Genomic DNA, 19,847 nt, shown 5'->3' on the forward strand with positions numbered 1-19,847 from the left:
ACTTTTTCATGATACTGAAGACTTGAAAAATAACCATTTTTATGTTCCATATGAGGTAAATGATAATTTAAGAAATAAAGACTATTCAACATTTACAAGGAACAAGAATTTTTCTCGCGCCCTATCCATCAATAACTAAGACATGTTATAAGTGTTGAAACAGGTTCATGAAGTTGGCACCTTTACACTATATCAATCAGATGAATAGTTTTTGAGATATCGTCGTTAGAAGTAATTAGCAGCGTAACATTTAAATGTTGGCGAGCCAGCGTTCTTTCCTTGAGATGCCTAAGGCGAGTCCATCCCCTCCACTCCGCATCGCTCGACTGCCTGCCCATGCTATATATTTGAAAAATTCTCTCACTGTTGGGAAGCTACACTATCCGCGAGTGACATAGGCTATATTACATTTTAAAAAAAATTAGGAAACAAAATTTTTTTTGAAATTTTTCTTAAATACCCGTGCGAAGCCGGTGCGAGATGCTAGTTTAGTTATAAAATGAGAAGTTAGATCACGTGGCCAATAAAGAAAATCTGTGGCAGTGTGGCTTGATTTATTGAGCGTGTTCCACTAAATGCCCGCGCATGGATTGGAGTAAAACGTTAATTCAATATGGATTCGCGTAGTGGAACGCACTGATTATTTCCCGATAAAAAATATTAAAATATTAATAATTAATTATTAAGTTATTATTCTTTCGGGTGCCATCTGCGCATCAATTTTGATTTTGATTTTTCTTAAAAACGAAGACACGTGCAAATAATTGTTATTGAGTCTTTTTTTCATAAATTTTAACGCGCAGACAATTAAATAAAACTAAATTATTATAAATTATAAATTCAATATTCTGGGTGCCAACTTCATGAACATTGTTAAAACTTATAATTATATTTATAAGACATCTACTACTAACACAATACTGACAACACTACTGACTTAAATGTGAACTTAATGACAGAGCGTTAGCGTGGTTCTCGGCCATCCGGGGAAGAAGAAAATTTTGCCGCCCTCTTATTTAGATATTTCAATTTAATGTATACTATACATTACATACATTATAATAGAGAACTTTACTAGAGAACGGCAAAAACAGTCATCATTATTATGCATTGTACAAGTTATATCTATTATTATTATATATTCTTTATTGCACTTTAAAAAAAATCATAATACGATACATCTATATAAATAAAAAAATGGGAGTATCTGTTTGTAATATTCAAATAACCGCTATTTACTAGATGTACCTACACGATGATACATGATGTATACACGGTATAAACACCAAAAAAACATTTTTTTACAATTTTTATCTGTCTCTCTGTGTCTGTTGGTTCCGGCTAATCTCTGAAACGGCTGGACCGATTTTGACGGACTTTCACTGGTAGATAGCTGATGTAATACGGAGTAACTTAGGCTACTTTTATTTTAGACATTTATTTAAGTAAAAGTTATGGATAATCGGCCTCAAATTTCTGGGGTCCTGGGGGGAGAGGGGGTGAAGGGTGGGGAAGAGGGTGGGGTTTCCCCCCCGTATCGCGATTATCATGTAAACCCCGTGGTTACGAACTTCAAAATTACACCGTTTATCGACACACTATTGTATACCACTGCTGAACATAGGCCTCCCCAAGTTTGCGCCAGACATTCCAGTTTTCGCAATCCTCATCCAGCCTACACCGGCAATCTTACCAATTTACAAAATGTTTTTATTATTTAAGTATAAAAATAAAATAAAAAAATAAATTCAAAATAAAATTGTTAAATTTTGCCGCCCCCTAAAAAGTGCCGTCCGGAGCGGGCCGCCTCTACCGCCCACTACACTATGCCACTGGAACTTATTTAATGAAAAATGATCAATATTTTATTATTAAAAGATAAATTTAACAAGAGTCATGGTTAGATGGCATTTTATTAATATATTATTGAACAATTGGACAAAATCAACTCATACGAAGCTGTATGGTTTAGTCTCTTTGCTTATCTCATGAAGGGGGAAAAAATGACATAAAATAAATTTCGGTTCAAACTTTATTGATTTAAATACGATTGAATAGGCTTTGCCTTCTTAAAAAAAATTAAAAAAAAAGAAAAAGAAAAAAAGTTATACCGAAAATTTGAAAAGAAACACGTCTAAATAGGCTGTATGGTCTTAGATCTTTGCCTGTCCCGAAAGGCGACAAAATGAAAAACAACAACAATTGTTAATGTTGTTAATTTTTTATCGCGTAGTACAACACAAGCGTAGTAAATCTATAAGATACATTAAACATTAGCATTTATATGTTTATATACTAAAGAAATGTTATTCGTGTTTCGTAAAATTTTAATACCTACATGACTATACAATCAGAAGAATAAACTTTGCGTCATGGCAGATTCAACAATGTATTCTTCTTTGTTTGCTCTAGTAGACAGCCATTTATCGAAAAGCAGTGTTCAAGACAATGGTGAGAATACTGAAGATACTTCCTTTAAAGTTCCTTCGTTCAAAATTCCACCTCTAGGCAGTTTATCAGAAAGTTCATTAACTTTGCCGCCATGCCAACGAGTACCTATATCACAGTCTGGCATGAATGAGAAACCCATTCAAAGTGTTTTAGCTGAACAAGTAGCGAACATGCTTAAAGCTAAAGAGTTGAAAAAGCAAGAAGAGGAAAGATTAAAGATAGAAGAGGAAATAAAACGACTTAAAATAGAAGATGAGAAAAATTCAGTAATAGACTTAATGACAGCTATTCAGATACCCAGTGAACGCCAGCATATCACATATCGCCAAGAGCCTCTTACCACCAGCAGTTCCTGTGAGTCTTTGTTTAACTTAAATTTTGCAGACTGTGATGATGATGAGCCACAAAAGACAAAAACTCCAGAACCATTGCTGCCGTGCAATACAGACATGTCGTACATATTAAAACAGAAAATAAAGAGAGATAAAGGTTCACCCTTTGGGAAAGTATTGACGTCACGGCTACGTCCAGTTGCAGCACCATATTTAAATCATAAATATCCAACAAGTATAGTTAGGTTTGCCTTTAATACTCCCTCACCATGTGATATAATAAAAGCAAATTTGAGAAAGCCAACAATGTCTAGTACTTTTACAATCAATATTAATGATTTTAATTAATACTATTGCAATAAAAGTAAATTGAAAATATATTCTTTCATTTTTAAGTCAATTAAGGCACATTATTATTGATTGTATATATTTTTTATTATTCAATTACTGTTGTATTTTTAAATACTAGATATTAAAGATATTTTAGGTTCTAGCTACTGATAGTTCAATATTCTGATTTGTACTTCAATCACAAAGTACATTAGTAAGTTTAAGACAAATTTTACAATGTGTATAATGTGTGTGTAATGTACATATCATAAAGTACATTACAAATGTTGTGAACATTTTATAATTCTTTGTTTATAAAATGATTATTATTTTATTGTATAAAGCATAATAAAAGTGTATATAAATCTTGAAAAGTCTGAGATAGTAAACACATTAACAGTAAATAAGGTAAGTTTTTAAATGGCTCAAAATTTGGTACAAATTAAATATTTATAATATTATTTCTCATCACTTTATAAACAATATAAGTTGTGTGTGTACCTCTTGTTTTAAAGTTTCTTATTAAAATACTTTTGTTAAGTTATAAATAATTTTTCTTAGATGTAATGACCACAAAAGCTAGCTTCTTTAAACAAGCTTACAAAATACATAGTGTAATTTATTTTGATTCTGCCATGTAATTTGGATTGTTATGAAGCTTGGTGGAAGATATCCGAAGCAAAAATATATGTGTTACAGTAATCTAATCCAATATACTAGTTTTGCATAATATCAGGTTACAGAAGAGTTGAATATAAGTTTTCACTTTTAGCCCGATCATGCTGACTCAGTAGGTGTGCACATAGTTTATAATGTACCTATTGCTAAAAATTCTTGAAAATGAGACCAAACCTATCTAAAAGTATTAGATGATCTGAAATATTTTCATATCTGTAACTGTATTCAAAACTGGTATAAAATTATTAATTTAAATGAAAATTAATACCCATTTCCAAAGTGGTAAGTATCTAGGATGTAACTGTTTTATGCATATATATATTTTCGATATTTTTGTTTACAAATATCAATTTTCAAGATTATATTGTTTTAATTAACCAACTTCCAAAAAAGGAGGAGGTTTTCAATTCAACTGTATTTTTTTATGTTACATTAAATTGTCAATGACAATGGTTATGAAACATTTTTTCCTGTGTATATTATAATAGGCATTTGATTACCATGTTTATTTTTTACAATGAGTAAGTTGTCTTTTTAACTATTGTACATATTCAATTAACAAAATGGCCATAGTCTGGTTCCAGAGTAGCAAAAAGATTTACGTTTACATTAAAAATATTGGTCATATGTGTAAAAAAACCTTAACTCAATATGTCGTAAATAAATAATAATTTATAATGTAAATTAATTCTTTCATTTGTTTATAAGTGAAAGAATTTGTAAAAATACATATATACACGAAAAGTAGTTTTAATTTTAACAAAGCTATGTAAGGTTTAATATAGTTTAACTAATTGACTATCGCCGAGTTGCACGAAAAGAAATTAAAAGTTAAGTAGTGATTAAACTAATTTAATCTCTACTTAAATTTTAATTTTGTTTCGTGCAACTCGGCGTAAGTAATTTAAATTTTTTGTCAGTTTTCATTATTGTTGTTGCATGTATTATAAATATTTTTTTATTGAATCTGACTGTAAACTGTGTAATTGTAATTGTGTAATATAAGATTTTTTTTTATGTCTATCTTAAAAATTGAAATTGAAGTATTTTAAATGTTTAAGGTTTTAAATAAATGACAAGTACGAAAAATACTATTTTTATTAATCTTTAACAAATTTTCTGAATTTGAGATTATAAACATCATATAATTTTTTGCGTCCTTTGTATAAATGTTTCTATTTAATAATATTTTTATTTACTATTTTATCTTAAAATGAATAATCGTTGCTCATTTCTTTTTTATTTTCTTTGAAGCTTAGATTATTTGTTGTGGAAAAAAAGATGATAAACTTAAAATACTAAGGTTGATAATGTCTTCCAAGGAATTTCTGGGTTTCATGATATTTTCTAGTTGCCTGGTAAACATCGCGCTCTTTATCTGGATACTTTGTCGGCAAGTTTGGAGAGTGAAGATTAACTTTGGCAGCATACCTTAAAAAAATAATATTATTTAAATAGATGTTACTTATATCTGAACTCTATATCCTTTTACTAGTTAATTACCGTATTCCAGCTATATCGATTTCATAATGACCACTTAAAACATAGTCATTATTCACTTTGTGCGGTGTGCCGTCTTTGTCAAGATTTTGAACAAAACCAAGACAAACCTGAAGGAAATATAATAATTACATTTTATTTATTAAATTAAAAATTTGTGTGTTATTAAATTTATTGTTTTCAAACATAAATTACCTGTTTCTTTAGCGTGAACCCGTAACTTGTGGTAGTTGTTTGGCCACAATAATTACCATCTCGATAGATTGGCTCACCACCCCAAGACCAATGGTCCAGCTCATGATCATGGTCGGTCAAGAGAAGTTGTACGTACTGTCTTCGTATCCCTTGTTCACGCTGACGTAGCAACGCATCACGGCCGATGAATGGTATATCTTTCTGTTAAATAAAAAAAATATAGTGTTTATTCAATATATACAACTTTTGTACTTTTGTTTATTAAATGCATAATTAAAACTAAGCCAATACGATTTATTCAGTACAAAACTATATCATCATTATCATCATTCAAGCCTATCACAGTCCACTGCTGGACATAGGCCTTCACAAGTTCACGCCTGAAATAGCATGAACTCATGTATTTTGCCCATAGTCGCTGGGCAGGCGGGTTTCTTCTGTAAGGTCGAGGTACTACCCCAGTCGGGCTGCTCCGTATTTTGAGCAGGAAATTCCTGCTGTGCCCTACCTCCGTTAAAGGTAGCTGCTATCCCGCCATCGGTCGGCTTTTTAAGTTCCAAGGTGGTAGTGGAACTGTGTTATCCCTTAGTCGCCTCATACGACACCCACGGGAAGAAAGACGGTGGCTATATTCTTTACTACCCACATAGCCACACAGCGACAAAACTATATTCATTAGTAATATAATAGTCTATGAACAGTTAATAAACATATGTCGTAGTGTTACGGATGAAATCGCGTTTCTTAAATTATAAATAAATAATAAATAAATATTTACACAATACACACACGGTCGTCTGTTCCTAAAGTAAGCAACTTAATGCTTGTGTTATAGGTAACAGCCGACTGGTATATAGCTACATATTTTTTTTTTCGATAAACATACTTATAAATAATACATAAATAAATATATAGATAAATATTTATATTACACCCAGACTCGGGGTAGGAATCGAACCCACAACCCTCGGAGCAGAAAGCAGGGTCACTACAAACTGCGCCAACGGGCTAGTCAAAATATATACTTACAAAATAATAACTTACATCAAACTTAACACGCCAAGTACGTCCGCATTCAAGCGGTGTCGTCATAGTATCGAGGTCTTGTCCCCAAAACGCAAAAAATTTCTCGACTCGAAGAGCTCTTGTAGCGTAGTGACCTACGTGACTTATACCGTACTTTTCTCCAACAGTCATTAACCGATTGTATACGTGTAGTGCGAACTGAAAACAATAAAAGAAAATTATTGCCGTGTAGTTATGAATATACAACATGAATAAGTCTTTATCATGTGTGTCATATATTCTTCAGACATGTATACCAAAAACAGACCATCCGCTCTACTTTGTTGACTGTATTATCCGCTGTTTTTACATTTTTCTATAATTGATTCGCCTACAATAAAACATCAGCGTGGTGAATCAATTTCAGATTTTTCATCTATTTAGGCAAAGAGGTTGGTGTGCAGCAGTGGGACTTGGCAGGCTAATTTCAGTTCGCTGTACAATATTACTTCTTAGAAAAATTGAATCAAAACTAGCACTACAACACAATAAACAATATTCGAAGTGTAGATAAACTCATCTGTAACAATTTGTTTGTCACTTTCTGTAATTGATATAGTTAAATTTTTGAAATCTCAAACTCTGTGTAAACAACGTGTTGTAACTGTCCATGAGTGAATACTGTTGATGGCAGAAAAATTTCTATTAATTCTAGCGTTTGACAAAAATAAATTTGAAATTGAATAAAAAATTTACCGCCCGTCAATCATGTTGACGTTGTTTCAAAATTGAAGCCGTCCTATATTTAACTTTAATAATTAATTAATTCACAAAAACAACAGCAATAATATTTTTTTTAGTTGTGGGTGCCGGTAGAGCAAGCATTTATCTATAAAATGATATGTAATTTATGTGGAGTGATTGTGAGGTTTTTTCTAAAAAGGGAGGCAAACATCTTAATCTTAGCGTATTAATATATATGAAGACTTACTTCATTTGGTATATACAAAACGTAGCCCAGTTCGCCAGTATGGGTCAAATTCATAGCACGGATACCATTGGCCAAACCGACATCTAACTCCTTAAATGTGAAGAATGGAAAGTTTGAAGGAGATAGATCTGTATCCGTCAATTCAGACAAAAGACTACGCGTAAACGGTCCCAGTATACAAATGGCGGTATACATAGAAGTAACATCTGATAGTGTTACTGATCCATTTCTTGGCAGATGACGCTTGAGCCACACTTTGCACCGAGTTTGTTGTATCGTTGGTGCTATCATCATATAGCTGTAAATAATTAGAACATAAATTGACCTTGCTTTTTCTTAATAGATTTTTTAAATCTATTTAAGTATCATCTATAAACTTACTGGTTCTCTGAAATTCTCGCAAGACTACAATCATTTTCGTAACCCCCACGTTCGTTTTGCATTCCTGTATGAATGATACTCCCGATGGGAACATCAACGTTGTTAGAACATAAATATTGTAGTAAATCTACGACCTCGGTGCCTTGTGACTAAAATAAATTAATAGTGAATAGATAAAAATAAAAAATAAAATCATTATCGTCTACTAGGATTTGGTGTACCTGGAGGTCAATTTTCGTAAATGAAGAATAATCTGCAATGCCTACTGATTCTCTACACGCCCAGTATTCCCTTTGAACAGTTTCGAACCAATGCGGTTTGCCAAAAGTCTTTGTATAGGCTATCTTAAACGGCTGAGGTTTTTCTGGTGAGGTGGTTTTATCTATAAAAATACAATTAAGTTAAAAAAAAAACTGTAAGTATACAAAACCTACAAGCGAGAAGAAAGTTTAAACTAACCGACGGGCTCGAACCAAGTAGGTCTCTCATAGCCCATAACTTGTCCAAAAACAGCGCCGTTGTCCCTTAAAGTCGGATATATCGGAGACAACCGTAGATTGCGACCCATTTCAAACTCATAGAAAGGGTAAGGTAGGCCGTAATGCACTCCTGTCCATCGACAAAATAGATAGCAATAGAATTAGAAGAAAAAAAAAAAGTATTTATTTTCTGTATTAATTCCTTCATACCGGGTACTTCCTTCATCCTGTCTCTTAGAAATCGTTTGTTGTTGTGAAGACCGAGAAAACGATTGATACCCAATTCATACATATCATACTTTGTGTAACCGTCAACGATCTCATCTACTGTGGCCTCAGCGACCCCACCCGCTGCCGATATTCCCACTGTTTTCATACCAGCGGCGACGTGGTAATTGAACATCTATTTGATTTAACCAAATATTTATTAATATATGAATTAATTGAAAGTGACAGTAGGACATATACATGTGATAGTAAATAATAAAAACAAATTGAAAGTACAATATTATTGGGTATATAGTAATTTCTTGAAGTAAAAAGGAGGAACACCTTCTTCTATCGAGTTCTCTTGCATGACGACTTATAATGTTCCATCGAAACGTTCGATATAACGAATTTAGCCATGCGGATATACCCGCACTTAGTTACGGCCATATTCGCAATATCCAACGTATCGTAAGAACAATTGTTCTTCAATTCACCTCCATCTTCTTGTTACCAATATTTCTTAGAAATGTAGAATACATAAAAATTGTAATCTTTTATATACCTACATTATACATATAATTAAAAAAAACTCATAGTTTACAATTTTGTAAATGGAATATAGCAAGTGAGTAAAATTACAAATTTAATATATTTCTATATTTTCAGAGATGTTTATCTGCTTCTCATAAAATAAAATTACAATTAATAATTAATTGCAAATAAAGAACCAATAAATAGTATGATAATGTGAGTAAAATACTGTCATAATATAAAGTGTTGTGTTAAGAGGTAACTGAAGCTCGACCATTAATATCTAAACAATTGCTGAATCTATAAACATAAATTCTGTGGTGTTAAGGACAAAGGGAAATTAATAAGAAAGCAACTTATGTTATTTGTAAGAAAATTTTAATTCAATTGACGTTCAATATATTAGAGTAACTCCTTTTTACCATGAGACATGAGACATCAATATTTTGAATCAATAGGTACAAAGATCCCATTGTTAAAAATAACAGACTTCAAAAAAGAAGGGTGTGGTGAATGTATGTATATATGGATGTATGTTCGGGGATAACTTCGTCGTTTATGAACCGATTTTGATCATTCTTTGTTTGTTGGGAAGGAGATATTTCTGGTGTGGTACCATGATAAAGAAACCAGGATCTGATGATGGGATCCCAGAGAATTCGAGGGATGTACCGATTTTGATGATTTTTAATTTAATCGAAAGCCCATATTTATCATGTGATCACATACAAATTTCATCGAGATCTGATTACAACTTTTGGAGTAATCTTTGATAATGCGTATTTACTTGACTATTTTTTCGTCTACCTACGTTCTATTACTTGTCGATATAAGTCGGTTTTTTTTTGCGTTTGCCTGCAAACACAATTATTGACTTAACTATACAACCATTAACAAAACTGATGCGTGAACAATGTTAATACAAAATTGTTTGCTAAGACAAACAAATAAGGGAAATAGTTCGTAAATAGTAAAGTTTAGGCCTTACGGGATAAAAACAAACCTCTGGCGCTTCCCCTACTATCCACTTGCAATCTGGTGAGAAAGCTTCAAGACCATTGCACAATTTATTTAAAACCGCCTGACTTAGACTTGGTACCCTTTTTAGTATCTCTTGCAATAATATGTGAAAGTGGTCCCAATCTTCAGGAATACATCTTTGTTCTGCATTTCTGACTGAAATTAACATTAAATTGGAGTAATTTTTTAATATTTATTTGATTAAACGTTATTAAATAATATGAAAAATATTACTTTCTTCCTCGTACACAGGTTTTGCTATTGGTTCAAATCCACCTGCTAATATACAACCATCCCTTTCGCGTAAGTATATGTAGCCATCTGGATCTCGTACAACTAAGAAAAAAATAAGCTTTCTCAACTAAGTCTGTTGTTTTGTGTTACAGATGTTGGTAATACCGTTGGCGTTTAAACTGGACGATTGAAAACACATAGGTAGAGTTAAAAAATTTAATTCATCTAATTACCTGGAGTCATTGGACCTAAATTGTCAATATGTTTTGTATGCAAATAATAATGTTCACAAGGCAATAACGGCACCTTTACTTGCGGTTTAGCTAGCTGGCCGATCTGAAAAAAGTAAGTTGATTATCCCAAGTAATTTGCATATAAATCACTCAAATTTTGATTATATAATTTTTTTGTAATTACTTACCTGTCTCGCCCAAAACCCAGCACAGTTAACAAAGTATTGACATTCTATTGAACCGTGTGTTGTATCTACACCCGACACTTTCCCTTCTTTTGAGTGTACCGCAGTTATAGAACAATCTTCCATGACCCCAACACCTGAAACAAAATTTACGATTAACATAAAAACTTAATAACAATAGAATAATTTTATGCAATAGACACTTAACCATTTGCTACTGCTTCCCTCATTAAAGACATGCAAAAGAAATGCGGGTCGCCGACACCATCTCCAGGAATCCAGAGCCCTCCAAGTATATCTTCAACATTAAGCATGGGCCAAATCTCTTGACATCTTTTAGGGCTAACGAGCTCACATTCAATTCCCCAAGAACTGTCTGAAGATAAAATAGTTATTATTTATTGCATGCGCATCCCCTTGAATACTTAATTGTCAAAACTTTAAACAATAATTTAGAATTAAAATAAAACATACACTGATTGACTTTTCATTCTCCTGTAGACGGTCATTCTGTCTCTTGTTCTAGCTAGAAGTAGAGATCCACATTGTTTCCAACCAGTAGGTCTTCCTAGAGCTTCGAGATCTTTCAATAATTTTATAGAAGACTGAGCAATTTTCACTTGAGCAAGAGAAGGTTTAAAGGCACCAACCAGACCTGAAGAATACCACCTACTCCCTGTGCCGACTCTGATAAAAAAGATAGCATTACTTAAACATAAAATGAATAATAATTTAATATTAATTTAAACTTTAACCCAGGTAGGGCACAGCAGCAAATTTCCTGCTCAAAAGCTAAATAATGCAGTTTTCAGGCAGTGTTGTGTTCCTGTTGGTAAGTAAGGTGACAAGAGCTCCTGCGGCGGGGGGGGGGGATTGGGGATAGGGTCGGGTATAAGCTACGGTAATCGTTTAGCATCAGGTGAGCCGTACTAGTTAGATAAAATAATAATACACGCACACGGTCGTCTGGTCCTATGTTAATCAACTTAATGCTTGTATTACAGGTAACGGCCGACTGTTTTAGCTATTTATTTTATTTTATTTTTTGATAAATATACATAGGAATAACACACATATAAATACATATATTACACCCAGACTCATGCGGGAATCGAACCCGCAACTCACGGAACAGAAAGCAGGGCCACTACAAACTTCGCTAACGGGTTAGTATTAATTTAATTCATTTTTTTGTAGTCGATTTTATTTCTTCTGAATTTATCGTAACATTTGAATATATTTCAATAAAAAAGATAAATTATTTATTAAACTGACATTATAACTGGCGAACTCCTGATGATAATTGACGCCACAATATTATTTTGTTAACTTGGACCAGCTCCTTGCAAATTTTACACCTTCGACCACACGGTAAAATTAATGTGCCGTGTGAAGTATGACATCATCATGAAGTGAAGTGTTCAACTGAACGGCGCTCGCACATCACACTTGCTTCAGAATCTTTTAACTAACCGCGCATCTAAGTTTAATTATAATTATTTCATTCTCATATTTTAATTGTAATATCGTTTTTTTTCATAAATTAAATTCATATTCACATTAAATCTTATTATTAATAATTGTCTCCTTCATATAGTAATCATACAAAGCTAAGTATATCTTTTAAGAGTACGTAAATTATATTAGTGAGTAAAAGTTAAGTAAATGTGAGGTTATTAGGATAGGTTGAATAATAGTTAGACATTCTAGTGACACCATATAACCACAGTAATATTACTAACATATAATAAACTAGCATCCCGCCCCAGCTTCACACGGGTATTTATCAAAAATTTCAAAATAATTTTTTTCCCTAATTTTTGAACAACAGTAACATAATTTTTTAAATCGGTTCCGTAGTTTTGGAGTCTATTCAATGCAAATAAACAAACAATCAAATCTTTCCTCTTTATATGTTGATAATGTATAATTTAAGGCTAAAATATAATTTGAATTGTAGGTAGTAGTAGTAGGAATGTGTGTGATGTACCTAAGTTTAAAATTTAGTTGGTTATTAATTGGCTGTTTATTTCATTGACTTGTTAATCTTATAAGCTTAGATCTTTTCTTTCTGTTATCTGTTGAGTGTATAAAATCTTGTTTGTCTTTAAATTATTATTATATTACTAGTTATCCGAACAGACTTTAGTCTATCAACAGTTAATAGTATTTTTTTTTAAACTATTAAAACCTTCCAGGGACCTTTAGGAACATACAAAAAAATAAATTAGCTGAATTGGTCGAGCCATTCTCGAATTATGCGATTTAAATAAAATTTGATTATTATGAGATTTAAAAAAATGTGTGACATATTAATTCTGTAGGATACAATGTATATTTCTTTAACTTCAACTGGTCTTGCACAATTAAAAATTATATTAACAAAGTGTATAATCATGTACTAACATTACTTTTGTTATGCTTAATTATTTTGTTGGCATTTTGAGTAACTATCCAAAGTATTAATTTAAATACAAAGTAATTGAAATGTCAATTTTAATTTTTATTAATTATTAATATCAAAGAGAATAATTTTTCTTTTTCACTTTATTTTTCCTCATAATTTTTTAAATACATTCTGATATATTTACATATGACTTAAGGTGTCGTCAGCTGCAGCAGTTAGTTTGCTCCATAAGACAATATCTAGATGTACCATAAATATATGTACGAGGGGAGGTCAAAAAGTTCGCGGAACGAAAGGGAAGGATAATGAAATGAAACATTAAACTATTTTTCGTTTTCAATGTATTCTCCCTTAACCCTAAAACATTTATTAGATCTGTCCAATAGCTTAGTAATACCGTCGAAAATGATTGATTTGTCTTAGGCGTCAAAATAGGCCGAAATTGCCGACTTCACTTCATCATCGTCGCCAATTTTTTTTTTCAAGCAGTTCTTTCTTAATTTTTGGAAACAAATAATAATTGGGTAAAGCTTTAGATTAGGTAAAACCGAATTTCGGGACCGTGGGGGGATGGGGGGGGGGGAGAGGGTGGGGAACGCTACCCCTGGTACCACTGTCACACCTCGAAACCCCATGGCTATGGAGATATCCATGGTTAAAGTTTTGAGGTTAGAAGAAGAATTTCGAAAGTTAGAGGAACGCTTGGCTCCGGCGCTACGGGAAGTGCAGCCCTTCCGCCCTTGCGTGCGAAAGCACGCTCACTCATGCTCCGTTCCGCAGCGGAGGCTGGTCGCCTTCGGCGGCCAGCCTCAGCCGCTCCTCTACGCATTCGTTCGCGCAGTTTCGCACGGCGGGCGAGGGCTGCCCTCCCTCCGCGCCTCCGCGGCACAAAAAAAACACTCTAGGGGTAGGACAGACCAAGACCACGTGGACAGTGGGGTGCTCCGATTCGGTTTTGGGTATTTTTCGAATTTCTAAACCTATATTCTAGCACGCAATATTACTAATTTTATTAGAATATTATGTCTGACGCGTTATTTTGTTTAAAAGTGTCGATTTGTCACACAATGCAAACAGTACGAGCTCAAAGGTATTATAATAGCTTTAAATTCTTCTTCTAACCTCAAAACTTTAACCATGGATATCTCCATAACCATGGGGTTTTGAGGTATGACAGTGTTACCTTGTATAGATTCCCCTACACCCTCCACCCTCCACACCCAAAAACCCCATAATTCGGTTTTTTTTGTACGGAGCATGAGTGAGCGTGCTTTCGCACGCAAGGGCGGAAGGGCTGCACTTCCCGTAGCGCCGGAGCCAAGCGTTCCTCTAACTTTCGAAATTCTTCTTCTAACCTCAAAACTTTAACCATGGATATCTCCATAACCATGGGGTTCCGAGGTGTGACAGTGGTACCAGGGGTAGCGTTCCCCACCCTCTCCCCCCCCCATCCCCCCACGGTCCCGAAATTCGGTTTTACCTAATCTAAATCTTAGCCAATAATTGCTTTGGGCCAGGTCTAGACTGTAAGGTGGGTGGTGTAGTTGTTCAAAACCGCACCGGTGAATGGCAGCCGTCGCAACCTGGCTTGTGTGCCCATGTACACTTTGTAGTGTAAAAGGAGCACGCCTTTGGTAAGTTTTCCTCGCCTTTGTTTATTAATAGCTTCTTTTAATTGATCTAGCAAAGAAGCGTAGTATTCCCCCGTTGCGAAAACACCACGTTCCTTATAATAAATCAAAAGAATACCTTCTGTATCCCAAAATATCGTCGCCATGATCTTTCCGGCCGATTGAGACACCTTATACTTCTTAGGAAGGGGTGTGCCTTTTTTATGCCACTGCATAGACTCTTGCTTTATCTCAGGTTCATAATGGTGAACCCAAGTTTCATCGCCAGTTACAATTTGGGCCATAACATCCTCCCTTTGCTTCCTACAGCGGACCAAAAACTCGCGACAACTTTCGACACGCTCGCGTTTTTGATGCGCAGAAAGCATTCTCGGAACCCATCTTGCACAGACTTTAATCATGCCAAGGTGTTGATTTAGAATGTTCAAAATGATTGTTTCTGATACTCCAACTAATGCTGCAAGCTGTTTTTTCTTTAGCCGGGCATCTTCCGATACAAGTATTTCAACTTTTTCGATTATTTCTGGCATGATAGCCTAAATCGGCCGTCCAGATCGAGGGTCGTCTTCAATGGAGTCCCTCCCTTGTTTGAAAAGGGTGTGCCATTTATAAATCATGGTTTTCCCAGGAGCGGAGTCCCCATAAACAGCTGACATCTCTTGAAAAATGGTTTGAGGTGTCTTTTCTTGTTTGGTGAGAAACTTAATGACGGCACGATATTCAATTTTCTTCCTAGGGGCTAATTTCTTCCCGATTGACTTGTTTAAACGTTGATAACTCAAACGCTAATGACTCGATTAAGCTGAAACTTGGTATATATACTAACTATGAGACACTCAATTAGCGCCTACCTGGATGAGTAAGCTCACCCTCGCCAACCCCACCATTTCGCGAAATTTTTGACCTCCCCTTGTATGTACCACAAATGGAGTCGATTTATTACTACTACAATCTAAGTCTACTCTACAATCTAAGTCTTTTCCTGATCTAATATTATATTGCAGTTTAATTTAATATGTTTTGTCCTGAAAGTTAAAATATTTATTAAAAATATAATATAGTCACAGCAAAATTTGTTAACAATAAGTGTAGCTTTAATTTTAACTCATTTCATACCAGAATAACTTAATTCTCATTTATTTATTGCTTGAAAACATAATGCTGTATGCTTACCTAAACAGTAGAGCTATAACTTCTGAGAAGTTCTAATAAATTCTATTATCAATTTAGTACAGCTAAAAATTGAAATAAATATGAAATGGTAAGAGTTCAGTGATAAGCAAAACCTATTAATAATAATAGTGTTTGCAGGCAAACGAAGAAAAACCGACTTCAATTATATCGACAAGTAATACAACGTAGGTATACGAAAAAATAGTCAAGTAAATACGCATTATCAAAGATTACTCCAAAAGTTGTAATCAGATCTCGATGAAATTTAAATGTGACCACATGATAAACATCGGCTTTCGATTAAATTAATAATCATCAAAATCGGTACACCCAGTAATAAGTTATGCGGATTTTCGAGAGTTTCCCTCGATTCCTCTGAAATCCCATTATCAGATCCCGGTTTCCTTATCATGGTACCAAACTAGGAATATCTGCTTTCCAACAAAAAAGAATTATCAAAATCGGTTCATAAACAAAGGACGTTCCCCGAACATACATTATATATATACGGTCGAATTGAGTAACCTTCTTTTTTTTGAAGTCGGTTAAAAATAATGGATATTATTTCGATGCAGTCACTAATTAGTAATGTATGTAAGCATTTTTAATTTTGAATTGAAGTGACCAATTTAATTGATAAATAAATAATGGGCAACAAAGAGAATTTCTATTACTTAAATACTCTCTTAATACTCATTAAATATATTATATTTATCTATTCGATATACACGCTCCTGTTTAACCTGTGCGTATGAAGCATGCTCCTGCTCCCTGGTTAACAGCTGAAATAAGAGCACTGTAGTGGTCAAAAAATAAGGCTAAAGCTCGATATAAATCTACTCCGAGCCCATCTAATAAGGAGAAATATAAAACTCATCGAAATCGTTGCAACAAGGCTTGTAGAGATGCACAACGACGCCATATCCACACATCTCTATGGAAGCAGATACTGAAAAAATCTGGAAATTTCTAAAAACAGTCGGAGTTGGCAAAGTCAAACAATACGCGCCTTCAAATTCCTTTGATCTCGCTACTATATTGTATACTTTTTCATTCTGACACACCTCTGTACCTTAAGAAACGTTTCAAGTATCTTTGTAATACACACGAAGGTTCTCGATTCGACTGTATTTTTTAAATGTATGTTACTTCAGAACTTTTGACTGGGAGGAGCGATTTCGACAAATTTTCTTTTAATCGAAAGGTGGTGTGTGTCATTTGGTCCCATTTAAATTTATTTGAGATCTAACAACTACTTTTCGTGCTATATCTAATAATGCGTTTTTACTTGACGCTTTTTTCGTCGACCTACGTTGTATTATACTGCATAACTTTCTACTGGATGTACCGATTTTGATAATTCTTTTTTTGTTGGAAAGGGGATATCCCTAATTTGGTACCTTGATAAGGAAACCAGGATTTGATGATGGGATCTCAGAGAAATCGAGGGAAACTCTCGAAAATCCGCAATAACTTTTTACTGGGTGTACTGATTTTGATAATTTTTAATTAAATCGAAAGCTGATGTTTATCGTGTGGTCACATATAAATTTTATCGAGAACTGATGACTACTTTTTGAGTAATCTTTGATAACGCGTAGTTATTTGACTATCTTTTCGTCGATCTACGTTGTATTACTTGTCGATGTAATTGAAGTTGGTTTTTTTTTCGTTTGTGAGCAAACAATTATTACTCCCATTCTTTTTCAGTTAAAGCTGTTCAACTTTGGAACGCTCTACCTCTTCCTATAAAACAAGCCCAATCCCTGTCTTGCTTTAAAAAATACCTCAAGACACACTATTTGTCACTTAGTACGTCATAATTGTTTTTATATCTCTGCATAACATAATGAATGAGTATTGCTTTACTTGTATTTTGTATTCTATGCTTTTATCCACATTATATGTATTTTGTTTATAAGTAGGTATCTATGTATGTATGTATTATGTTGATATTGTTCTAGGTGACACTAATTGTCACTTCTCTGTGTACACTACTACCGCTTTCACTACGCTGTGTCCTATATGCCGAAAGGTTGTCTGGAAGAGATTGCTCCTCTAGCGATAAGACTGCCTTTATACACTGATTTTTATTTGTAATATGTTATTGTGTTGATTGTTGTTGTGTACAATAAAGAGTATTATTATTATTATTAAATATACAACTAAAATAATACTACAACTTACCTATAAAAACATAACACAAAATCATAAAACATAAAACAATCACGGACATATCATAAAACTCAAATGAAGCTATTAAAATTTTATAAAAACATTTTAATTAAATACACAATACAAACACAAAGTTTGATCAACACTGGCTCACAATACTGGGCTGTAGATCGATGAAAATTCTCTGCATGTTGTACTCTATTCTGAACAGTGGTAACTATCCCGATTATTTTTTTAGTACATTTTTGTTCAGAGCCGACGCTCATGATATTTTATCACTTTTTTTATATTTCAGTACATTATATTATATTATATTTTGCTATATTTTGTTGTATTATATTATGTATATATATGTTATTATTATTTATTATATATTATTGTATTATATAATTCATTATTATATGTTATGCTATATTGTATTATTTTATATTATTATATAATATTATTAGTATTGTTATGATAATTTTGTAATGTTATAGGTACTATATTATTTGTTTTACTTCTTATTAATTTATTATTATTATTTTTTGTTGTACACCTACACACTATTGAAACTTTCGGCTATTTATTGTACAATAAAGAAAATAAATAAAAAATATAAGTAATAAATAAACAAGTTTTTAAATTGTTACATTTTATGAGTTTAAATATAGAGCACAAAGTAAATAATTTTTGTTTCATAATGTTATCAAGAAAGTATAACAAAAAGCAGGTTACATAATGTGAAATCAATATTGGGAGGAGTTATTTGTTGGATACACTTACTTTTCTTTTTCTATGACTATAGTTTGATCTCCCCATCCACGTTTGGATAGATGATAAGCTACTGCGGCTCCCATGACACCTCCGCCACATATTACTACCTTTGCTTTAGACGGCAGTGACAATAAACAACCATCGAGTCTTTCTACGTGATCTAGATTATCAATGCTAGATAAAGTTCGAGACCCGACTCCTATGCACTTGAATGCACCGTAACTTTGGACGCCATTTCGAACTCGCCTTACGAACATAGTTGGCTTCTGCGCACATACGCAATTGCACTGCAAAGCTTTAATACATCAATAATTTCTAATATCTAAAAATATTTAGTGCAATAGCTATGACATCTGTTTTGACACGATCTGACATAAGAAAATTTATTGCCACTTTTAAATAATTTGGTCGTATGTAATTTTTAGCTACAAATAAATGAATATGCAAAATGAAACGATTATACGACATTATGCTCAAACGATATTATTTTTATGACGATTGTAGTCTGGGTAGCACATTTAAGATGTACTAAAGGTAACAAGAGTTTAGGTAGGTTTTTCCGCCACGGTTCCCTAAACGATACCATAAAAAGAGCTCTTGCCACCATCGACGTTCCTGCTCTTATCGAGCCTACTGGAATTAGTCGCAATGATGACAAGAGACCAGATGAATTGACGTTGGTTCCCTGGGACCTAGGTTGACACACTTGCTCTGTCTCATGTCAGGGAAACAGCCTTAAAAGCGGGAGCCGCAGCGGAAAAAGCTGAAACGACTAAACGGCACAAATATTCGTCACTAATTCCAAATTACATCTTTGTGCCATTTGCAGTCGAATCACTTGAACCTTGAAGTAGCAGTGCTAAAAAAATCGTAAATGAGATAACTCCTTGCCTTATTGCCTCTACTGGTGACAAAAGAGCTGATGCATTTTTTGCCCAGAGAATCGGCAT

The 19,847-nt window shown here is 33.5% G+C and overlaps 2 protein-coding genes across 2 annotated transcripts; one reads left to right on the forward strand and one right to left on the reverse strand.

The window, feature by feature from the left end:
- Positions 1–2,132: 2,132 nt before the first annotated feature.
- LOC123669044 lies at positions 2,133–3,159 on the forward strand. Its single transcript, XM_045602708.1, has one exon. The coding sequence runs from the start codon at positions 2,373–2,375 to the stop codon at positions 3,129–3,131; it is 759 nt and encodes a 252-aa protein (XP_045458664.1). The 5' UTR covers positions 2,133–2,372; the 3' UTR covers positions 3,132–3,159.
- A 1,712-nt stretch (positions 3,160–4,871) lies between these two features.
- Positions 4,872–19,266, reverse strand: LOC123669046 (pyruvate dehydrogenase phosphatase regulatory subunit, mitochondrial). The gene is made up of 16 exons (XM_045602709.1): positions 18,907–19,266; positions 11,230–11,442; positions 10,964–11,127; positions 10,759–10,892; positions 10,571–10,673; positions 10,338–10,439; positions 10,087–10,259; positions 8,553–8,745; positions 8,323–8,472; positions 8,085–8,245; positions 7,864–8,012; positions 7,483–7,780; positions 6,531–6,710; positions 5,487–5,687; positions 5,295–5,401; positions 4,872–5,222 (listed from the first exon to the last, which is right to left on the reverse strand). The coding sequence occupies exons 1-16, from the start codon at positions 19,152–19,154 to the stop codon at positions 5,090–5,092; spliced, it is 2,709 nt and encodes a 902-aa protein (XP_045458665.1). The 5' UTR covers positions 19,155–19,266; the 3' UTR covers positions 4,872–5,089.
- Between the last annotated feature and the right edge of the window lie 581 nt (positions 19,267–19,847).

The sequence above is a fragment of the Melitaea cinxia genome, chromosome Z (genome assembly GCF_905220565.1).
Source record: "Melitaea cinxia chromosome Z, ilMelCinx1.1, whole genome shotgun sequence".
Lineage (NCBI taxonomy): Eukaryota > Metazoa > Arthropoda > Insecta > Lepidoptera > Nymphalidae > Melitaea > Melitaea cinxia.